Source organism: Rhinopithecus roxellana, chromosome 10, assembly GCF_007565055.1.
Source record: "Rhinopithecus roxellana isolate Shanxi Qingling chromosome 10, ASM756505v1, whole genome shotgun sequence".
Classification (NCBI taxonomy): Eukaryota; Metazoa; Chordata; class Mammalia; order Primates; family Cercopithecidae; genus Rhinopithecus; species Rhinopithecus roxellana.
Window position 1 is genome coordinate 72,746,990 of NC_044558.1, and position 18,779 is coordinate 72,765,768.

At 37.4% G+C, this 18,779-nt stretch overlaps 1 protein-coding gene across 2 annotated transcripts in view; it reads right to left on the reverse strand.

The window, feature by feature from the left end:
- Window positions 1-18,779, reverse strand: part of PDZRN4 (PDZ domain containing ring finger 4) — a 413,438-nt gene that overhangs the window by 57,792 nt on the left and 336,867 nt on the right. For both annotated transcript variants that reach the window (XM_030939208.1, XM_030939209.1), the window contains 2 exons: window positions 10,337-10,593; window positions 7,124-7,226 (listed from right to left, as the gene is read on the reverse strand). In XM_030939208.1, coding sequence (XP_030795068.1) covers window positions 7,124-7,226; window positions 10,337-10,593 — 360 coding nt within the window. The remainder of the gene's footprint in view (window positions 1-7,123; window positions 7,227-10,336; window positions 10,594-18,779) is intronic.

The window sequence follows — 18,779 nt, forward strand, 5'->3', positions numbered from 1 at the left end:
CAATTTAGGGAAATCATGCAATTTAATAAACTTAGGTATTAAATCTAAGAAATTCTGCTTGGCATGTTAGGCTTATACAACATGTAATTACGAAGCATCAGTCTCAATTAAAGTTCAACAAGTAAAAAAAACAGGACAACCACATAATGTATTGTCTAACTAGGATACTTTCGAAAGTAAAAAAAAAAAAAAAAAAGCTGTTATTCATAATGAGCCATACACCAAGACTGTTTAGTGCAAACCAGGATGTATAGTTATCCTAACAGACCAGAACCCCCGCCATTCTTTAACTACATAAATTAGCATGTCTATTTACCAGGATTCACCAGCTTACACATTTGTGGTAAAACACACATATGTTCCTTGGTAAAACAGAAACAATAAAAATCCCAGTTTTCTTCCTTTACAAGTTGGCTCAGGTATACACTTAAATCCATTTCCTCTAATTACTAGACAAATTGATATCCTATGAAAAAAGACTTTCTCACTTTATTTCAAATTGTTATTGTCCATCAGCCTTCTTCTCCTCTCCCCGAATTTAGCACTTTGTACTTGTTTTGGGGACTTATAAAATATAAAATAAGAATAGTAGCAGCAATGTTTATTCACTCATCACACAAATACTACTGAGGGCTCACTGTGTGGCAGGGCATGTGCTGGGCCCTCCTGGTGATGTGCAGATAATTACAAGTGGTCACTTCTGTTATGAAAGACTATCTATTTAGAAGAATATACAAGTACATAAATGACTATAGCCCTCAGCATAATCTAAATGACAGAAAATATTTACAGAAAGCAGTGTGGGAGTTCAGTGGTGGGAAAGACCGTGGTACATGGCTGAAGGACATCATGGAATGCTTCTGATGTAATGCTTGACTCTGTCTTTGAATGATAGCAGAGATTGTCAGAAAAGCATTCCAGAGGCACAACAGCCCATCAGTAAAGGCACAAAGAAATGAAAGCACACAGCTTCCTCTGTTCTAGTCTGTTAGGATAACTATATATATATATATTTTACTTTCAAAAGTATCCTAGTTAGATATTGAGTATTGTTATGCTGTAGAGTTTGACCCCAAGATGCTGGAAAGGTGAGGTGGTGAGAGAGTTCCAAGTACCCTCAATGCCAGGCAGAGGATTTTAGAGTTAATTCAAGGAACAGAGTCATACAAGATGATAAACAAAGGAGTAAACCAATGAGAGGCACACTTGAGAAGGTTTGATCTGGCAGTGGTGAATAGGATAGCCTGCAGAGACTAGGGACGGGCCACAAGAGACCAAAAACTAGCCTAAAGGTAGAACAATGTTGGAAACAAAGGGAAGGCAGCAGTGATAAGGAGAAACATGCCACAGATAATCTGGAAATACTAGCTCCAATAAATGATAACTTATTGGTTTGGCCTACATGATTAAGATTCTCATCTGACATATTTAAGAAAATGGTGATGTCATTAATAGGCACCTCAGTGAACCAACTCCAGGCTGACAGAATACCATCTTATCTTTAATGCTCAGGTAATAAAAATATTTCCGCACTTCATCCCGATCAGTTTTCAATTCAGTAAATTTCCCAAAGGAACGGCACTTATGTAGGTGATTTTTTTAAATGGATGATTTTACTGCCCCAGTAGTAAGTGGTATAAAATTATTTTAGCTATTCCATTAATAATTCTAAAATGTGACTAACAAGCAGAAGAAAAGGGACTAAGTGGAAGACATTCAGTGAGTTAAATAAATCTAAATATTCTACCCTTTCACACTCTATACACTATTTGCTCATTTATCTACTTTGACACACAGATAACACATGGTCTCTTTATCAATTATGTTTCATACCCATCATGATTTTTTCCATCATTGGCTTTCAAACTCTTTGATAGGTTTGCCTCTCTCAAGATCAGAGATGGACAGAGCCATCTCTGGGTGGACAGAGACAGCCCCAGCTGGTTAGTGGGGGAGGCACTTATTTCCCCGTCTGTTGCAGTATTTTTCACATATACTGATTGAGCCCTTGGTCAACAAGTAATAAAGGGGGTACAAGTGTGGATTGGAGAACATGCCAAATTTGTACCAAATATGAGATTCTATGATTTTATAAGGTGGCCAGTAAGGATAAATTTTCATGGAGTCCATTAACTTTCTACTACATTACTTATTTCTCCCTATTTTTCACCCTCTTTGCCCTTTCCTTAGAAGTGTTTGAGACAAAAATGGCACTAGGATCAAAACTCCTGACTCCAAGAACAAATACCTATTGGAAAGCAAGAGGGCATTGTAACTGGACCGTGGTCCCAAGTTCTTTTCCACTTCCCTTTGTATGGAAAACAGGAAAGGGACTGAGTGGCTCAGAAGTTGGTCCATGCAGACAGCAATGGGAGTCCTCATTTATTCCTTCATGAAATATGCATTGAGCACCCACTGTGAAACAGACCATGTGATGCAATAAAGCTGCTGCCCTCAGAGCCTTAAGATCCATATAGCTCTATAATGCATCATGCTAGGGACTTGTTTTTTTTTTTTTTTCCAATACAGGCTTCACAAATCATGAAGTTGCTCAAAAAATATGATGGAATCCAGGTAATAATTATCCTCTTGCTATTTTTTGAATGAAAATCTCCCTGATTCATGATTCTCTTTTCTTTATGTAAGAGAGATTATATACTTAAAGTCTCACAAATATTCAGTACATATTTGCAGGGATCCAGCTCCAGGAAACACATTTTGCAAAATGACACTTCTCAGCACAGCACAAAGGTTTACTTATGCTTTGCATAAGGACTGCCAAGAGGAAGCTAATTAATATGCTAAATGCTCACTTCTATTTATAGACACTGGTCCAAGTTTGGTTTTTGGTTAACATGTACATGGAACTCTGACATGTATTTATCCTCTCTTTTCCACTTTTAATACCTCTTCAAGCAAAGTTCTAAATTTTTTTGGCTTACATTTTTATGATACTGGACGCATACAGGGTACTTATTTCAGCCTTTTGTATGTTTCTTTACCTGATCATTGAGGGAGAAGTAAAAATGATTTCCAGTGGTATTTCTAAGTGATAAAAATCTGCAGGCACAGAATTGTTGCTTGTCTTGACTAACACGATGTTTTATATGATCTAAATTTTGCAAGTATTGGTTTCTGACCCCTCTATCAGCATCAGCATTGACTTTTGAGAGTTAACGGCAAATGCTGTAGACAATTCAACATCTTCCTTGCACTCAGGCAATTGCAAACATATCTTTATTAGGAGTTGGGCAAAAAGATCTCTATGTTTCTTAAAACCTTTCCCTTTAAATTATTTCTAGTAGAGGTTGGATTTGAGATCTGCCTCTGACTTGCTAAGGATTATTTATGATTTATTTCAACCTTTAGTTGGCTCCAGGGGGGAAAAATGAACAAAGTTGAAACTAAAAGGAGGAGAAGCTTAATCCTTAGTGAAATTCCAGTGGCATGGAATACCCTGACTCTTATGATGGGTGCATTGTTTAATTTTTTATATGTTTATTTTTTCTCAAAAATAAAATTAAACTCATTTATCATTTTTAATTAGAGAACAAGTATCACCATTTTTTAGAGAGAACAAATTTCAAGCTGTGAGTCTTTTAAGGTAGACTGGTCCTCTGAGACTTTTCTGAAGCACTATGGGGAAATTTTAAACCCAGTCAAATATTTTTCTTAGGAAAAGTAGTGATAGGTCATGGTGAAATACGGGTGTCATTAAATTTTCATAGAGGTTCTTAACATACCAGAGTCACCATAACATGAACACATTGACTATAATATCTCCAAACAAGCATTTGCTTGTCCGCCATGGCTCTGAAGGGAGCTGTTACAGTCTGTCAATGAAGTAATCTGCATGTTAAAAAGTCCCTAAATATGTATTTACAAGATAGTCAGATCTGTTTTGGTCTGTTGGGTTAATAATCCATGTGCTAAGTCTCTATATATGTACTCACAAGATATACAGATCAGCTTTGGTTCACTGAGTCAATAGTAAGTAGGTCTTTAAAAAGGCGCCTAAATAGCCGCATAGTTTGTATTTCAGCAAGTTCAGAAATGCAGTCTATATACTATAAGCTATTTCTTTTAAAGTGCAGATGTATTGTTCTTTTTCCAGAGGATGCCAAAAGGTGTGCTTCACTCTAACCTGTAATATTTTGCCCTTAAAATGTCAGAAGAAAATTGCCATAACACAAACTATATTAAAGTTCTGAGGCATAGCCCTCCAGGCTGGGGTGGATGCTGTCCTAGATTATGTCATACATATTTCATTCACTATCACTGTTCAGGTCAAATCCCCCACTCCCTGTCAGCTGACTTTGCTTCCTTCCTGTCAGTCTCAGCCCAGCAGCTAGAGTAATCCTGTATGTCCTTCCTATGTTCCAGCAACTTCCCATTTCAGAGTCAAAGCAACTTCCTATACCACGGTCAAAGCAAAGGCTCCTCAAGATATGCCCTACTTTCTCAGAATTCACCCCTTCCACTTTCTCACTGGCCTCTTTGTTACTCCTGGTACACTCCAGCATGCTTCTGCTTCAGGTCCTTTGCACCTGCCCTTCCTTCTTTCTGAAAATCTCCTTTCACATGGCTAGATCTCTTATATTCTTTAGTTTTCTTATGAGAGAAGTCTTCCATGACCACTCTGTATAAGACAGCAACATCCGGTAACACCACTCTTATTATTCGCCATTAGTACTTCTCACCATTGAAAAGCATATGTCTTTACTTTTTTGTTTATTGTTGACCTCCTTCTCCTAGAAGCTCCTTCCACTGGGGCAGGAGCTTCCTAATTCCATGCTTAGATAACTGCCTGGTACATTTTAAGTCCTCATTAAATATTTACAGTACAAATGAATGAAAGCAGATGCCAATGGAGTCTTCTTTCTGCTTCCTTGATTGCCTGGTTGTGCTCATGTTTAGGATGAAGAGGAATGCGTATCTCTTTCGGAGCTGAAGCCGCCTTCTTGGCCATTAAACCTCAGTTTCCTGTAATATTCTCTCAGTGGCATAAAATTGGTACTTCCTTAAGGTGCTCATCCATCCTGTTCCTAGAGCTATAGGGCTCTGATGAAGCTCCTAGAGGAGCTAGGGTCATCTCAGCTGGTCACAGAAACATCAGATCAGTCTGCTTCTAGGTGCAACAGTAAAAGTGCAACACATAGACAGAAATAGCATTTCTAAATGTCTTCACTGAATGAGCCTAATGGTGTCCACCATAGGCTCCAATGATAGCAGTGGACTGACTGACTAGATTTTGCAGTTTAATCTGATGCAGCCACAAGGGATGGCATGTGCCACTCTATGTGTGTGTCACATAACGGTACCAGACTGAGGAGTACTGGGCAGAACCACTATTCTCTCTTGAATCTGGTAAATTTCTCTGGAGGTATTATCCCATGCCTCCACTCCCACCTTTAACCATGCATGCTGTTCTCAAATGCATCCTTTCTAATGATTGAAAACTGTCATAGCAACTCCTTCCTTATTTGAATTTCACAGGAGCATTCTTTATTTCAATCACTCAGAAAGGGGGCTTTCGCAATGGAATCACAGCTGACAGCAAATTAATGACTATAATGCTGTGATTAGTTGAGATTACAGGCTACAGAAAGCTTGTCTGAGAATTCACCACTGACATCATCCTGATGCTGGCTTCTGCTGGGGATTAATATTGACCAAAAAAGAGGATGCGGTTCAGCTACAGTAAGCTCCATAGAAATGTAAAGAAATCTGTTTGTACTGTAATATTTCAATGACATGCTTATTAATTAAAAGGGCTTTTACTGTTAACTTGCTTAGCCTAAACAATCTTTCTCCTATGCCCTCTCCCAGCACACTGACTTATTTTAATAAAGCTTTAAGATATCCAAATAAAAAGTTGAAGTGATCTAGATAATTCCAGTCCCCAAACCCAAAGTATTCATTAACTAAAAGGAAAACATAAGAATCTTGAATTATTTGGATAAGTCACTCAATTTTATAATTTATTTTACATGAATAGACAAAGCAATGGATATTGTAATGCATGCCAGGGTCTGAGTAGATTTAGAAAATAAAACTTTTCAATCAACTTAATAAAGAGGAGATAAAAATTTAACATGAACAACGCAAGAATGACAAAACCATCTATTCAGTTACCTGGCGTCATTTCACATCCTTCTAAATTTTGGCTGCAAAGAAATAATGATTTCTGTAATCCCCAGGAATGACTTTTGTGGGGAGAAGATTTCAAACAAACATCTATTTGCTTTAGATGAGCTTCCTTATTTGATTTCAGATCCTCCTAAGGGAAGAGATTTCAGGATTTCCTGGTTGTAAAGTGGAAGAGAACACTTAGCTGAACTTGTATGACATCACCTGAAGCATTAAAAGGGCAGGTGATCATGAGTTCTCTGCCTGTTTACCAAAGCTTCTTTACTTCCTCAATCTATTTTATTTTTAAATGTCAGAGTAGTCTGAAATCTTTCAAAGATATACAGGCTGCAGAAGCAGAGGAAATATTAGGATATGTTATTTAACTTTTGTGAGAGCTTTAAAATAATTAATGAATGGACTTTTGAATTGTTATATATCACAGTACAGATATTCTAACATTAGACCATGTGAAGAATAAATATAGTTTAACAACAAAGGGCATGAGGCCATCTCTATTTCTAGGAAGTCTGTGAAATGGCTCTTTAGAGTACATACCAGAGGCACAAAGAGAATATTGCATTTCCAGAGAATACAATATAATAAAATTTGGTTTATCAATGAAAATTAGAATATTATACAACAAATGAAAACAGTAAACACAATCTTTGTTTTAAATTTATTTTTCAAAGTCTACTTGGAAATCCACATATATTATAGAACAAATTTTTAAAATGTAGTGGTTGTAATATTATTTATTAAAAAGCAACAAAATGAGAGCAAATTATATTTAAGCTTATACTATAAAGATATTTTCCAATATACATAAAACACTAGAGACACATAGCTAGAACAAATAGTATTTGAAAGATCTTACTCTAGATATGTAATAGACAAGACATTTTTCACTATAATAAATTAATTTCTTTGTTATACAAAACCCCTCAACCATAACTTCATGAAGAAATGTGAAGTGGTGTGAAAATGATCTTACCTCATATTCAAAATCTTCTGTTCTGTCTGCATCAGCAGGCAAGCTGGAAATATACTCATTGTCCTCATAAAATTCATGCTCCATTGGATGCAGAGAATGGCAGCTATGGGGAATATAGCAATATGATAGGAATAGATTAAAAGGGTTGTTTTCAAGATTAAAACTGATTTTTAGAATTTCACTTTAGCTTGCTCTGCTTTGGAATAAGACCTGTAGTGATCTAGCCTTTAAACAAACTACAGCTCAGAAAAAGCAATCGCTTTCCTTTCTCCCTCTATGTGAAGTCCATCAGTTTGCAATTTCTGTGGAATAAGGGCCTGTGGTCAGAGCTGTATTCTGTGGAGAGACTGATGTGAAATCTCTGACAGTCCATGATGCTTTATTGATACTTTCTGGCCTGCTTCCATTCCACCGAATGTGACAAGCTCCACACGTGGGTGTGTGGCAGTTGAGATTGCAGTCTCCTCAAAAAGGGGTATTTTGTCATAAAGCACTAACAATTTCATAATCCACAGCTGCAAACTATTTTTTGAAAACCATTTTCAAAAGCACATATTTTTCAGACTCTAAAATGTGCTCACATTGTACCCTCCCCTCTTTCTTAAGATCCCCCTTTCTCATTCTCCCTCATAACGCACATTTTCTCCTCTTTGATCAAGGACATATACACAAGTACTAAAGAACATTCATGGCGATCAATCAGTAGAAACTCCTATAAGCCGAAAGGTTTCATAATACCTTTAGAAAATTCTTAGTGACAGAGAGAGCAGATTACATTAAGGAAATGAGGGGATATGGGGTGTTGCACGTGGCTTTTATGTATTTCAACTTTTAGGAAATATTTTAAATAGTTTGTAAACATGTTATTCAATTTATTATGTTCTGATATAAAGACCACACATCGTATCATATGAAAACTAAGAATAGTTTAACAGCAAAGGGCATAAGGTCTTTTCTATTTCTAAAGACAGTGAAAAAGCCTAAATACAATTGACTAGTTGGTTGCAGATGAGACCTCTAAGCCTTGCCAGGGTGGACCTTATTGAAAAATTGGAGATAGCAGTATCAATTAGTTATCTTCTCCCTTGCTGAAAGGCAAGAGACCCATTCTCATGCCCTCATACGATGGTCAGCATAAATATTCTACCAGCCTCTCCTCACTGCTATCTATGGCTGTCAGCTCCACACAGGTCTAACTAGTGTAGGCCAGAATGGTAAAGTAATAGAGGCAGCACCTTGCCTTGTGTCTGCCAGATAAATCTCCTTGCTTGAAGCTGGACTGGGTCTGCATAGCCCATTTGGGATGTTGGAACATTGAAGTTTGCTGCTTTGGACATCTGATGTATTTCCTTTGTCTTTCAGATAGTAAGAAGAGAACCCTGCTGTGAGGAAGACTTTATTGATTCAACGTTTATTCAGTGGCTACCAGATGCCAGGCCAAGTGCTGGAAATATGTTGGTGTACAAAATCCAATTCTGCCCTATTAATTGGGGAAAGCAGCAAAGTGGAAATTTTAATACAGTGCAATAATTGAGGGAAAAATAGAGAACCTTGGGAGCACATGGTAGGGGGTGGACCCACTGCAGCCCTAGGAGGTTTTCTAGAAGAGGTTGTCTCTAAGCTAAGGTCTGCAGGACCTAGGAAGAGCAGCAAGACGCACTGGCTAAGGAAGTAGGCATTGGGGTCAGACCTCTTAGGCCAAGAAGCCTGGCCCTGTCACTTTTTTGCTATGTAATCTTGGCCATGTTACTTAATATCTGTTTCCTCATCTTAGACATAGGATGTTGATAATATAATGCACTCCATCATGAGATTATTGTGAGAACTAAATGAGTCGATAAATGCAAAACATTTGGAATAATACTGAAAGCATGTTAAGTTAGCTAATACAAGCTAGCTATTATTATTCACTCAAGGAAGTATTGGATGGCTACTATGTTTTAGGCTGTGTTAATGAATATTATATATTTGTTTCCTTGCTTTTTGTTCAACCACCCCTGTAGAATATAAACTGTAGAAGGCAATAACTTTATTTTTGTTCAAAGTTTTATGCCCAGCATCTAGTTCCAATGCCTGACACATCCGATTTGTGTCTGACACAAAGGGCTATTTAAAAGGTAATGGATGAATGAATAAAGAGATACCCAAGACAAACAAATCCCCTACTCTCCTGGAACTTGAAGTCTCAAGGAGTGTTTTCAAAACTTGGATGCACATTAGGATTGCCTAGGGAGATTTTTGAAAAATTCCGATGCCTAAGCCTTACTTTAAGAATTCTCATTTAATTGGCCTAAAGGGTGATTCAGGTATTGATACAGCTTCTAAAAGTTCCCAGGTGATTCTATTGTACATCTGTGACCCACTGAAACAGGCTTATGGGAGCCAGCCATCAAAGGGCAGGAAAGTGGCATGAATCAGATCTATGTTTTACAAAGTAGAGAGCAGATTGGAGTAGTTGATGAAAATGCAGGCTAAGGAGACTATCGCTCTTACAAACTCTCAATGTTTGAATATTTGCTAGAAAGCTCACAGAACACAATGAATTGGGCAAGCGTACTTCTAAAACTGTTCAAGTAGGATTATTTGAATAAAATCTCTCTGACTTCCTTTAAATTGGGCAAAAATCTGGAGGAAGTATTCCTTGAATAGATCTTTATTTGATAGCACTATACTTACTCTCTGACAGCTAAGATCCTTTGTTTATATCTCAATATATTGGGTAATTGCTTTCTTCAGAGAATTGCACTTTAATTAAATTAATTTCCTAGCTTCTCTTTAAAGAAGAGAAATGCAAGGAAGAGAGAGAGGTGGCCCACAGAGGAGAATGTGGAGCCAGCCACTTCCACATGAGTCTTAATAAGGTTTTTGGCAGCTTTGGTGAGAAAAGTGATTTCCCTGACCAGTGTTCATGAGTAGCACGAGGCTTTTGACAGCTAGTAATATGAAGATGAACTAATCAGAGCCAGAATTTTTCTTAGCAGCTAGCAAGTATGATTACCCAGGTGAAACAACCATGTGGGTTAGGGAGAGTAGCTAGCAGGGACCACTGAGAACTAATTGCACATATCTAAACAGGGGAGACATTTTCCAAACAGAGCTGGGAAGCCTGTCTCCATACCTGTCAACCTGCTAGGGGAACCGCTTCTTTCCAACATCTGCTTTATGTGACAAATGGAAACAAACAGGGCTTTGGAAGAAATGACAGAAAAATACCTGTCTGAGAGCAGGAACGGACAGATGTCTGGCACTGGAGGGGTAGGTGGCCGAAGCTTGGCCAGGGCCATGATGTGTTCGAAGGTGATGTCCGTCTGAGTGCTGGCATTCATGAGCTGCACTTCTGGAGCCATCCCATAGGTCGGTCTACTAAGAGGTGTTCGCCTTAACACCTGCACCACAATGGGCTCCTTGGCATTGCGAAAGGCTTCCACTGCCTCTTCATGGGTGGCCTTCGAAAGATCCTTCCCATTGACCTACAAACATACGAGGACGTTGTTTATCTCAGAGGAAAGATCAGAGAGTCTGTCGTGATACATTAATAAAAGGTAGAGAGAAAGGTTTCAACCAGCTCTGACATGAATTTTGTAATGGAATATTTAATCAGATATTAATATTTACTGACGTCTTTACCAACATGACGAAGTACCTGAGATTACAACAACAATTACTTCTGTATCTTTATAAAGTATCTGGAGTTGGTTAACGAGTAAAACAACAGAACTATTAGTAAAGATTTAAAAATTTAAGCAAGACGTCTGCTTCAGAAAAGGGTCACTGAAGTCTTCAGATAGAGGAAATGGTAAGTATGTCATACTTTTTCATGATTTATCAATGTCTCTGTGAGATTTTCAATATTTAATCAGGGTCTTACTTGCCTAAAATCTAATTATTTAAGGTATTGTCAAATTTCCTCCATATTCATAATGTTTTAATCCAAGACCGTGTGATTGCCCATGTGCATTTTATCCTAAATCCTCACTGTTTGAAGTGTGGTCTGTGAACCAGCAGCATCAGCATCATATGAGAGATGATTAGAAATACAGAATCCCTGGCCCTACCCTGAACCTACTGAATCAGAATTGGCATACTCACAAGATTCTGACTTTATATTTATATTCACTGAAAGAATCACTGCTCTAAAAATCCTCTGAATGAATATATTATGTCCCCACTGGTTACTCGTTTTAATTCATACCAATTCATGACTCTCCACGGTAGCTCTGGACATTACAAAGAGGTGAAGTCTGCCTTTGTCCTCACTTGTTGCTTCTCAACAGGGGCACAAACCATTGTCATTTGGGAGAGAAAAATTATTCTTTTTGTGGGACTCTCCTATGCCAGCTTACCAAAGGCCAGGAATGTTTCCCAACCTTTGTGGCTGTCAAAACACCTACACACTTTCCCTAACAACCTTGTGGTAGGCAATACAGGCCACTCTCAAATAGTTGTCAATTTAATCCCCTAAAATGAGTCCTGATAACACAGCCTTTTAGTGGAAGCTGTGTTTTAATAAAGGACTCTAGAATCCTGAAAGTTTTATGACTCTCGCCCCAGATGAATCAATAATGCTGTTTTTTGCAGATATGAAGAGCTATCTAGTGGCACAATACTGTGCCCAATATCCCTGAAATTATACCATTTCCAGACAGCAAACTAAGCCACCCGCCTGTTGGTGAGGCACCGATAACCGTCACGCACCAGCAAACCCTTAGAGATCCCTGGGTGCCTAAAAAAGAAGCAAAATAAGTCACTGAGTTGCAGCTGTAGAGAAACTACTGACATTCAAATGAGCACATTCTCTCTCCTTGAGTAGACAAGGAATATGTGTGTGCTCAGAGCAAGTGTGGGTCGTTTTGGGGTAAATGATACAATGCCAGGTAGAAATCATCACGTCATGTAGAGACAGGCTTAATGACCTGGAGGAGCTAATTTACTCAATGGACCCTGAAAGAGTTAATGTGCCTTCAAAAAATGAGCAATTAAGCTTCTTCACCAGCAAAATATGTCCCAATTCAGTTCTTGCTCTTGAATCACTAGTAAGACACCCCAGGTGGAGATTTGACTGGGTGTTTCCCAGTGTGAACACATTCACTAATCTATGTATTCACTGTTTGATGCTCTTTTCCATGAACTAAACTTGAAAAATTATCGCTGAGTTTTCATTGATACACCTTGGAATACCTGACTTGGGGCACATGAGGGTATGTGGACATGAGACACCTATGGACATGATCACACTCATTCCTTTAGCTCCTGCTGTATGACAGGTGCTTGGGCCGGGGCCACTACTGCCTCCCCTGAGGACATGTAGACAGCAGATGATAGAAGAAATCCCAGAATGAAAAAGCACAGCATAAAATCTTGCCCCTCTCATTGAATAGTATCAACCCCTGTGTTTCATATTGTGGTCAGTATTTATAAATTCCAGATTGTAGAAGATAACCAAGTGGTAGGTAAGACTGCTCTGTGAGAATTGATGCAGTAGGTAAAAATTGCTCTTTTGTCCCCAGCCTTCCTGCTTCATGATGTACCCTCAGTTTAGTGAAGATCTGTTCCTGCAGGATCCTACACCCTTCCCTCTCTGAAAAGAAATCTCAGTCACACAGTCTGTTATCAACTATTTATTTATTTATTTATTGAGATGGAGTCTCGCCCTGTTGCCCAGGCTGGAGTATAGTGGCGTGATCTCAGCTCACCACAACCTTCCCTCCCATGTTCAAGCGATTCTTCTGTCTCAGCTTCCCAAATAGCTGGGATTACAGGCACACGCCACCACGCCAGGCTAATTTTTGTATTTTTAGTAGAGACGGGGTTTCACTATGTTGGCCAGGATGGTCTCTAACTCCTGACCTCGTGATCTACCTGCCTTGGCCTCCCAAAGTGCTGGGATTGCAGGCATAAGCCACCACCCCTGGCCTTATCAACTATTTAATATATCTACTGGAATGGTGTCAACATGTTATCTTTTCCTATAAGCCCTTCATCAAGAGGAAACCCTAATAGTGGTAGAGGGAAATAAGACTACTTTTTTGAGGGACCTTTATGCAGTATCTGAAGGCAAAGGGAAAAGTTTGTGACCAGGGTTTCTTCCAGTCATACATGAAATTCTACTAATGCACAAAGTGTGTCAATAGGTAGTAGACAGATAAGTGCCATTCATCTATTTTTTTCCCCAAGACAAGACAAGGCTCATTTTTCCTCAGCCTTACATGTTAATCTAGTCCTGGTGTTCAGAATATTTATTTGCTTTAGTGATCTTCGAAGCAACAAATATTTTAAAAACATAAGATTCCTACTGATAATGATTATTTACCTGTGTTACTATAAGCTAAGTAGGATTGCTTTTGCAAAATCCAGAAGAGTATAGTTTTTTGTGGACATATAAAAATTATTGAAAGGTATTTTAGGTTGTGAAATCATTATTGTAATACTTAGTATATGCAAACAATATTAGTGTTCATGTGTCAAGATCAATGGCTATTGATCATATGACCTATACACTCATTTATTTATTATCATGAAATTTATATGCAAATTTCATTCTTTTCTCTAAGAACAATCAAATACAATCTTAAACAGACAGTCAATGTAATCTCAAGATCTTACTTCCCTATTGGAAAATGCTCTTTTCTTTTAGTTATCATGCAGCTGACCTCTATTTTCATAAGCTATTTAATATCTCTCAAAGTAAAGAAGTCTATGACCTTTAAAGGCTCTACTGCTACACATGATCCCTTAGAAAATGTAAGCATTGATGATACTAAATACTTTTTTTCACTTCACTTGAAGTTCATCAACATACTGTTAGCCTACGAAAAGGTCACCATTTTATATATTATGCCTTTCACAAGAAAAGAAAAGAATCGCTTAATTGGGATTTTCTGGCAATTGCTCTGCTCAGTTATCATCAGTTGCAGCTAGAGAGAAGAATTATGTGGGAAGAATATCTACAGTTTTCTAGGAGAAGTTTGTGAACAACAGCAAAACTTCCTTTTTTTCAAGTGATTTGTTTTTAAACCAATAACAGATATTTGGTGCTTCATATTGCCATATTGCCAGATCCTTATGTATTATTCTATTTCTTTACCACTATATTTTCTCCCTCCATCCCACCTTCCCTTTTTTCCTCTTCCCTCTTACTCCTTTGTCTCAATCTTAAATTTAGTTTTGTATGGATGACATAAAGTTTTAAATTGTTTTGTGAGATGAGACTAAAGATGAAGAAACTATCCACTAAAGAAGTCCCATTTGAAATAGGTAGTTAAGGGTAGATACCCAATATTTCTGGGTGTCCAGTAAAAGGTGGGAAGATCTTTTGTGAGAGCAATACAGATGAATTGATTTTCAGGAGGAAAAAAAAAAAACACATGAATATGGTTAGGAGCAAAACTGAGGGAAGAGGGTGCAAGGTAACTTGATTACTGAAAAAAACAAAACAAAACAAAACAAAACAAAAAACAAAAAACCATGTATTATGGGGTTTGAGTTTGCATGCAGAAGGATTTTATGAAAGATCCCAATTTGATTTAAGCATACCATAAGAAAAGAGCCTTTTTCCAAAAGGGTTGTTAAATCGAATGATTGAGAGGATAGGGTGTCATAACAAACAGCAGTAGTATATGCAATAATTTCCTCTATTGTCATAACCTCTGGCATTTTGATAGCTGTGGCCCAGACTGATTTGGTTCCATTGTAACTGGGCAATTAGTGTACAACTAAAAAGATTCGTGTGATTGATATTTGATAAGAGGCTAGTAGTCCCAGGATGGGAAGACTGGACTCTGGAATGATGATTTAGCCACTGGACTTGAGATAAATAAAAAAGCAGACACATTATGCAACAAGGGGTTATCAGAATTGGCAACAACAAAAAAAGAGGAAAGGACGATGCCAATGAGAGAAATTCTAGGATAAATAGTGACATGTGGTTGTCCCAAGACAAACTAAAATGTAGGATTAGAAAAAAGTGGAGAGAGTAGTCTTAATCATTCTTAATCATATGAAACTTGAAGCAGTTATAATATATATATTCAAATGAATTAACAAGTAAACATATGATAGGAAATTAGAAGAAAAATTGATCATAGGAAACCATTTTCTGAGAAGGTCTTCCCCTTCTCCCTGCACTTACCAATTCAGATCAGCACAAATATCCTTAAAGATTAGATATTCAAGTGATGGCTTGTATTAAACACATATAAATTTTTAGAGATACAAAAATAATTATCTTGTTTCTAAAAAGTTATTATTTCTCATTATATTGATAGCATAATCTTAAGTGGATAAAGAAAAAGCAATCACTTTTCAGTGATCAATGCAAAAGATGTGCGAATACATTTCTTGTGGAAGATGGGCTAATTAATCCATAAGGAACTTGTGAATGTTAAGTAAAGAAGAGAGCTTTTCATATGTAAACCATATCATAGTAATGTTTGATGAAGCCTCTGTTTAATGAATAATCTACCCTTTTGGATATCTGGGCCTTTTGCAAAATCTGGGCCATTCTTCAATAACTTCCCCAGAGTGACTAGTGGTCTCAGCTTGGATTTGAGCTGTTCCCCTTTGATTATTCCTTCCAATCCAACCACATGCAAAATTTTCTTGGATATCAGGAAACAAACAGTCTTTTTTGTTTTTCTTTTGAAGTGCTAACAAGTGCATGAATAACTCAGTCACTCTAGTGAGAAGCCATTTCTAGAGTCAGCTGTTTGGGAATGATGAGGGTTTCCAAACCCCCACGCCTCTCATGAGAAACAAGGGCTTCTAAGCATCTATGACTTTCAAGGGAGAATAAATTTAAGAATGTGCCATAAAAGAAGCATAGAATTCCAAGGATTATGGACAATTGATATAACCAAATTTCAAATTGAGGATAAGTATAAAATACTTGCGTATTATAATTCTGGTTGGACATGATCCTGTACCTGGTTAGTCTACAAGATCTCCCACCCTCACTAGTAACTGTGGAATTCATTTTGACCGAAGTCCCTAAGTGACACAGAATAAATTCTCTATTTGATAATTAGGGAGGTGTTGCCAAAGCACAATCTAGTGACATTTTACAGAAGGAAGAAATAATGTTTAAATTGCTGTTAAAATGTTTGGTAGAGAAGGAATTTAAGATAATCTGAACCTTATATTCATCAAAACACTTATCATATACAATCTTCAAATTAATTTTAAGAAATTTCAGCACACTGTTTTTTCCTAAACTTTGGTATGATTGACTCTATTTGAACATTGTTATATAAATGGAATATAGCATAGTGTAAAATGTATTTATAATGAAAAGAAGTCACATAATAGGAATCTGCAAAATTGTATGAAAGAAACCTGACTAAAATTAACTTCAACCTTTAAAAAAAGGTTATCAATGAACAAAACAATCACTGGTATGTAGGTTTGTGTTCATTGTATAATTTCAGAACCTAAGTACATAGGAAATGTTAGATCGCATCAACCCCGAAGTCCATTTACTCCAGTATTCCGCTTTTGAACAGTGCTATAATTGGAGTTTTGGAAGAGAATATGGTGATTATTCCATGTGACACAATGAGTAGACTTATCCTAAAGTGATTCTCGAGCTTCTTCTGCTTTTCTGTCTGCACAACGAGAGACTGGGAGCTTCATTACCCTGAGTATGGGGTGTTGCAGTTTCCCTTAGTTCCAAAATCCCCAGGGACTTTGCCAGGCAGCTGGCTTTCTCAGACAAATGAAAATAAGTGATATCTAACCCAGGCAGCCTGAACCTCCAGCAGTCTGTTCTCTTACTGACAACGTTTCCTATAAGACAGAGCAACAAGAGTTGAAATACAGACCCACCACACGCCCACAATTTTTGGTCCCTTGTTTGACTGTGTATTGCTGATTCCCGACTTGTGTGTTTCCTTAATGAAGACTGTTGCCTCATCTATAACTTGTGACATTTTAGGATTTGCCTCTACCAATCTGGTTTAACATAACACCCATTTACAACCTAAGATAATTGAATGCATTGGAAATGCTTACGTATGTAACAGTATTGAATAGAGGACTCCCAGCACCCCAATGAGCTAGTGTAAAAGCCTATTATTACATTTAGTTAACAGACTGTGACACTGAGGCCACAAAAATAGTCCAATATATTGCATCTGATCCCTTCTACAGAGCACTTTGATGGTAAGGCATTCTCAAGTGCAAGCAGGACTCATTTTCAATTTTTCATATGAAGAGGTTATGGATCCATTATTTGTGAACTCATCCAAACTGTTCCTGAACCAATGAATAATTTTGGTTATAGGCAATCTTGATGTATCTGTCACAATTGCTTTTTCCTTTTATTATGTTTTCCTTGTCTTGTTTTTTTTTTTGTATCCCTCCTTCTGTATTTTCTCTTCCTTTCCTTGTTCCCACTGTCACATTTCTCTTTTAAGCTTTCCCATCAAAGCACTTAACACCTTTGAAGAGTCCATATTTCTATGAATTATTCCTATAGTGAAGAAACATGTTATGATATGTCCTGATTGTTACTGAGGAAAAAAAAAACTAAAATGGATACAACATAGTTTTATTAACCTCTTTATAAATGAGTTTATTTCCCCTCACCTTAATGAAAGAAATGGAAGTCTTTGCTTTTGGGCACATGAGTTGGTTCTTTGGTTTGTTTTTCAGATCCACGATCTGCTCTTTTCATCCAGCTCTGTGTCTTGGCACCCTTGCCTGACCCAGGATCTCTAGTTTTTGTTGTTGTTGGGTTAAGCCAATGGTTAGAGAGCATTACAGGTCTTTATCCAGTTCCCAAGACTCTAGCTCTTGCTTGGATCTGCTCACAATCCTGACTCACCTTCCCTCTCCAGGTCTAGAGGTAGCAAGAACATCTCTCTCTCTTGCTGTTCCCTAGGTTCTTTACCTTGACTCTGCTCATCCTTTGTAAGCTGTTTCATCATTAAACTTTCTTCAATTAAACCCTTTGATTATGCTATTTGTTTTCTTCTGGGACCCTGACTGATATAGCTAAGCATGAAACTCTTCTGACTTTAACAAAAATGTGGCAAGAGCTAAAATTTGTCATCTTTGCAAATTAACTTTACTATCAAAAGTAGTTGCATCTAAAATGTAATTATGAGTTTGTCAGATTTAGCAAATTTATGCATTTTAAGGGAGATTTAAAATACAATTTTTATTGAGATCATAAAACAAAGTATTTACATAGTTGTTTGATGTGTACAGTTATTTTGTGAAATATCCCTGCTATGATTTGAATGTGTCCCTCAAAGTTCACATGTTAGAAACTTAATCCCTGATGCAACAGTGTTGAGACTTGAAAACTTTAAGAGGCGATTAGTTTATAAGAGTTCTGCACTCATGGATGGATTAATGCTATTATCACATGACTGGGTTCCTGATAAAACAATATGTTTGCTCTCCTTCCCATCCCTTTTGCTCTCTGGCATTCTCTCTTGCCATATGGTGCCTTCCACCATGTTATGACACAGAAAGAAGGCCTTTGCCAGATGCTGGCACCTTGATATTGAACTTAACACCCACAAGAACTGTGAGAAACACATTTTTTAAAATTATAAATTGCCCAGTCTGTGGTATTCTGTTATAGCAGCAGAAATCCCTCCATTTTGGTTTGTCTAATGTTTGTCTTGATTAGACTCAGGTTATGTATTTATGT